The sequence below is a fragment of the Verticillium alfalfae genome, genomic scaffold (assembly GCF_000150825.1).
Source record: "Verticillium alfalfae VaMs.102 supercont1.1 genomic scaffold, whole genome shotgun sequence".
NCBI classification, from domain to species: Eukaryota; Fungi; Ascomycota; class Sordariomycetes; order Glomerellales; family Plectosphaerellaceae; genus Verticillium; species Verticillium alfalfae.
Window position 1 is genome coordinate 1,699,705 of NW_003315038.1, and position 1,377 is coordinate 1,701,081.

General features: G+C 53.4%; 1 protein-coding gene across 1 annotated transcript in view; it reads right to left on the minus strand.

Annotated features, from left to right (window-relative positions):
* Positions 1-743: 743 nt before the first annotated feature.
* The window catches only part of VDBG_00521 (neutral protease), a gene marked incomplete at both ends in the record, with an annotated part of 1,065 nt that continues 431 nt past the window's right edge, over positions 744-1,377 (minus strand). Inside the window, one exon of the mRNA XM_003008793.1 lies at positions 744-1,234. Coding sequence (XP_003008839.1) covers positions 744-1,234 — 491 coding nt within the window. The remainder of the gene's footprint in view (positions 1,235-1,377) is intronic.

The window sequence follows — 1,377 nt, forward strand, 5'->3', positions numbered from 1 at the left end:
CGGTATAAGTGTGTCATGGTATCCATTCTGTCGAACGTCAGAATGGGATTTGTAATGCCGCGAGATGTATGCATGTACTGGACAACACCAGCCATTCGCTCCATCCATGCGCCAATTGCACAGATCTGCTCTGTTGCTCGCTCCATCATATTTAAAAACCTTGATGACTTTCCCGCTCTACCCGCCACGGCGGTGGCATGACGTCCTGTGGTTCCACCTGCTGAGCCGTCATCCCATCCTACCTATAGAGCAAAGCACGCATCGATACTACCTGGTCGTCGAGGCAGAAAACCTGCTCTCGCATGTATCCCTCGGTCTTGAGAATTCATCATTATTCGTAGAGAAACCAGCAAGTAAGTCGCGCATCGTGTCATTGATCATCATCATCTGGTCTCTATCGACGACCCAGACTTTAAGGTATTCTGAATTGATCTCAACAGTATGAACGAGCACGTAAAGGCAAGGGTAAGAGTAGTTATCTAGTCCAGAGATAGGCTAACGCTACACAGAATAAACTTTATCTCGCCATCAGTCCGCTAGGTGCCCTGTGTGCTCAACCTGCTGCTGGCGGAATCGAATTGAATATGTACGAAAAGATGTCAGTGCCAGACCATGCACCTTTGATGTAATTTGGGACCCCTCTGCGAACACCAAGTCCAGACATTGGACAACCAAATTGACACGATCTCGTGTGGCTCGGTCGATGCATCCATCGGTGGCTTCTGGCGAACCAAAGGAGACGCTCAGCAACGGGCGAAGATGGACTGCGCGAAAAGCGTGTACGTGTCGGCGTGGTTGAGGTTCTGAGCGGGCGTGAGGCTGCGGACGAAATCGAATCCATAGCCTCCGTAGTCTTCAGTGCCCGCGATCTCGGTCAGATGAGTCATCTCGTGGAGGATGGTCGTCTGCTGATCCTGAGCATGGCACCTCTTGTCGGTGGGAGGCATTTGGTCGAAGAAGATGCGGCAGTTGACCATGAAGCTCTGCGAAGGCAGAGTATACGCGATCACGCCCGTGCGGCAGGCATTGTAGACGTCGGTGCAGTGGTAGCTGGACACACCCGACGTCGTGCTGCTACACTCCTTCTCAATGCGGCCGAACACGGTGGACACCTGCTTGCTGACTCTGGCGCTCGAACTCTTGAAGTACTTTTGCAGGCGGCTCTTCGACGATGAGTTGGTGTTTTGGGCAGCCGTTCTGGCAGCTGTGGCCAGCTTGGCGCAGTTCTGGATCGCTGTCGTCGTCACAGCACGGCGAGTTCCAGTACAGTCGCCTGCGAGGTTGGTCCGCTTGGCTTTCGACTGGAATGTGTGGTGCACAGTGGCGGCCTCGGATCCGTTGACAACAGTGCTCAGAACGTTACTGGAATATGGGAGG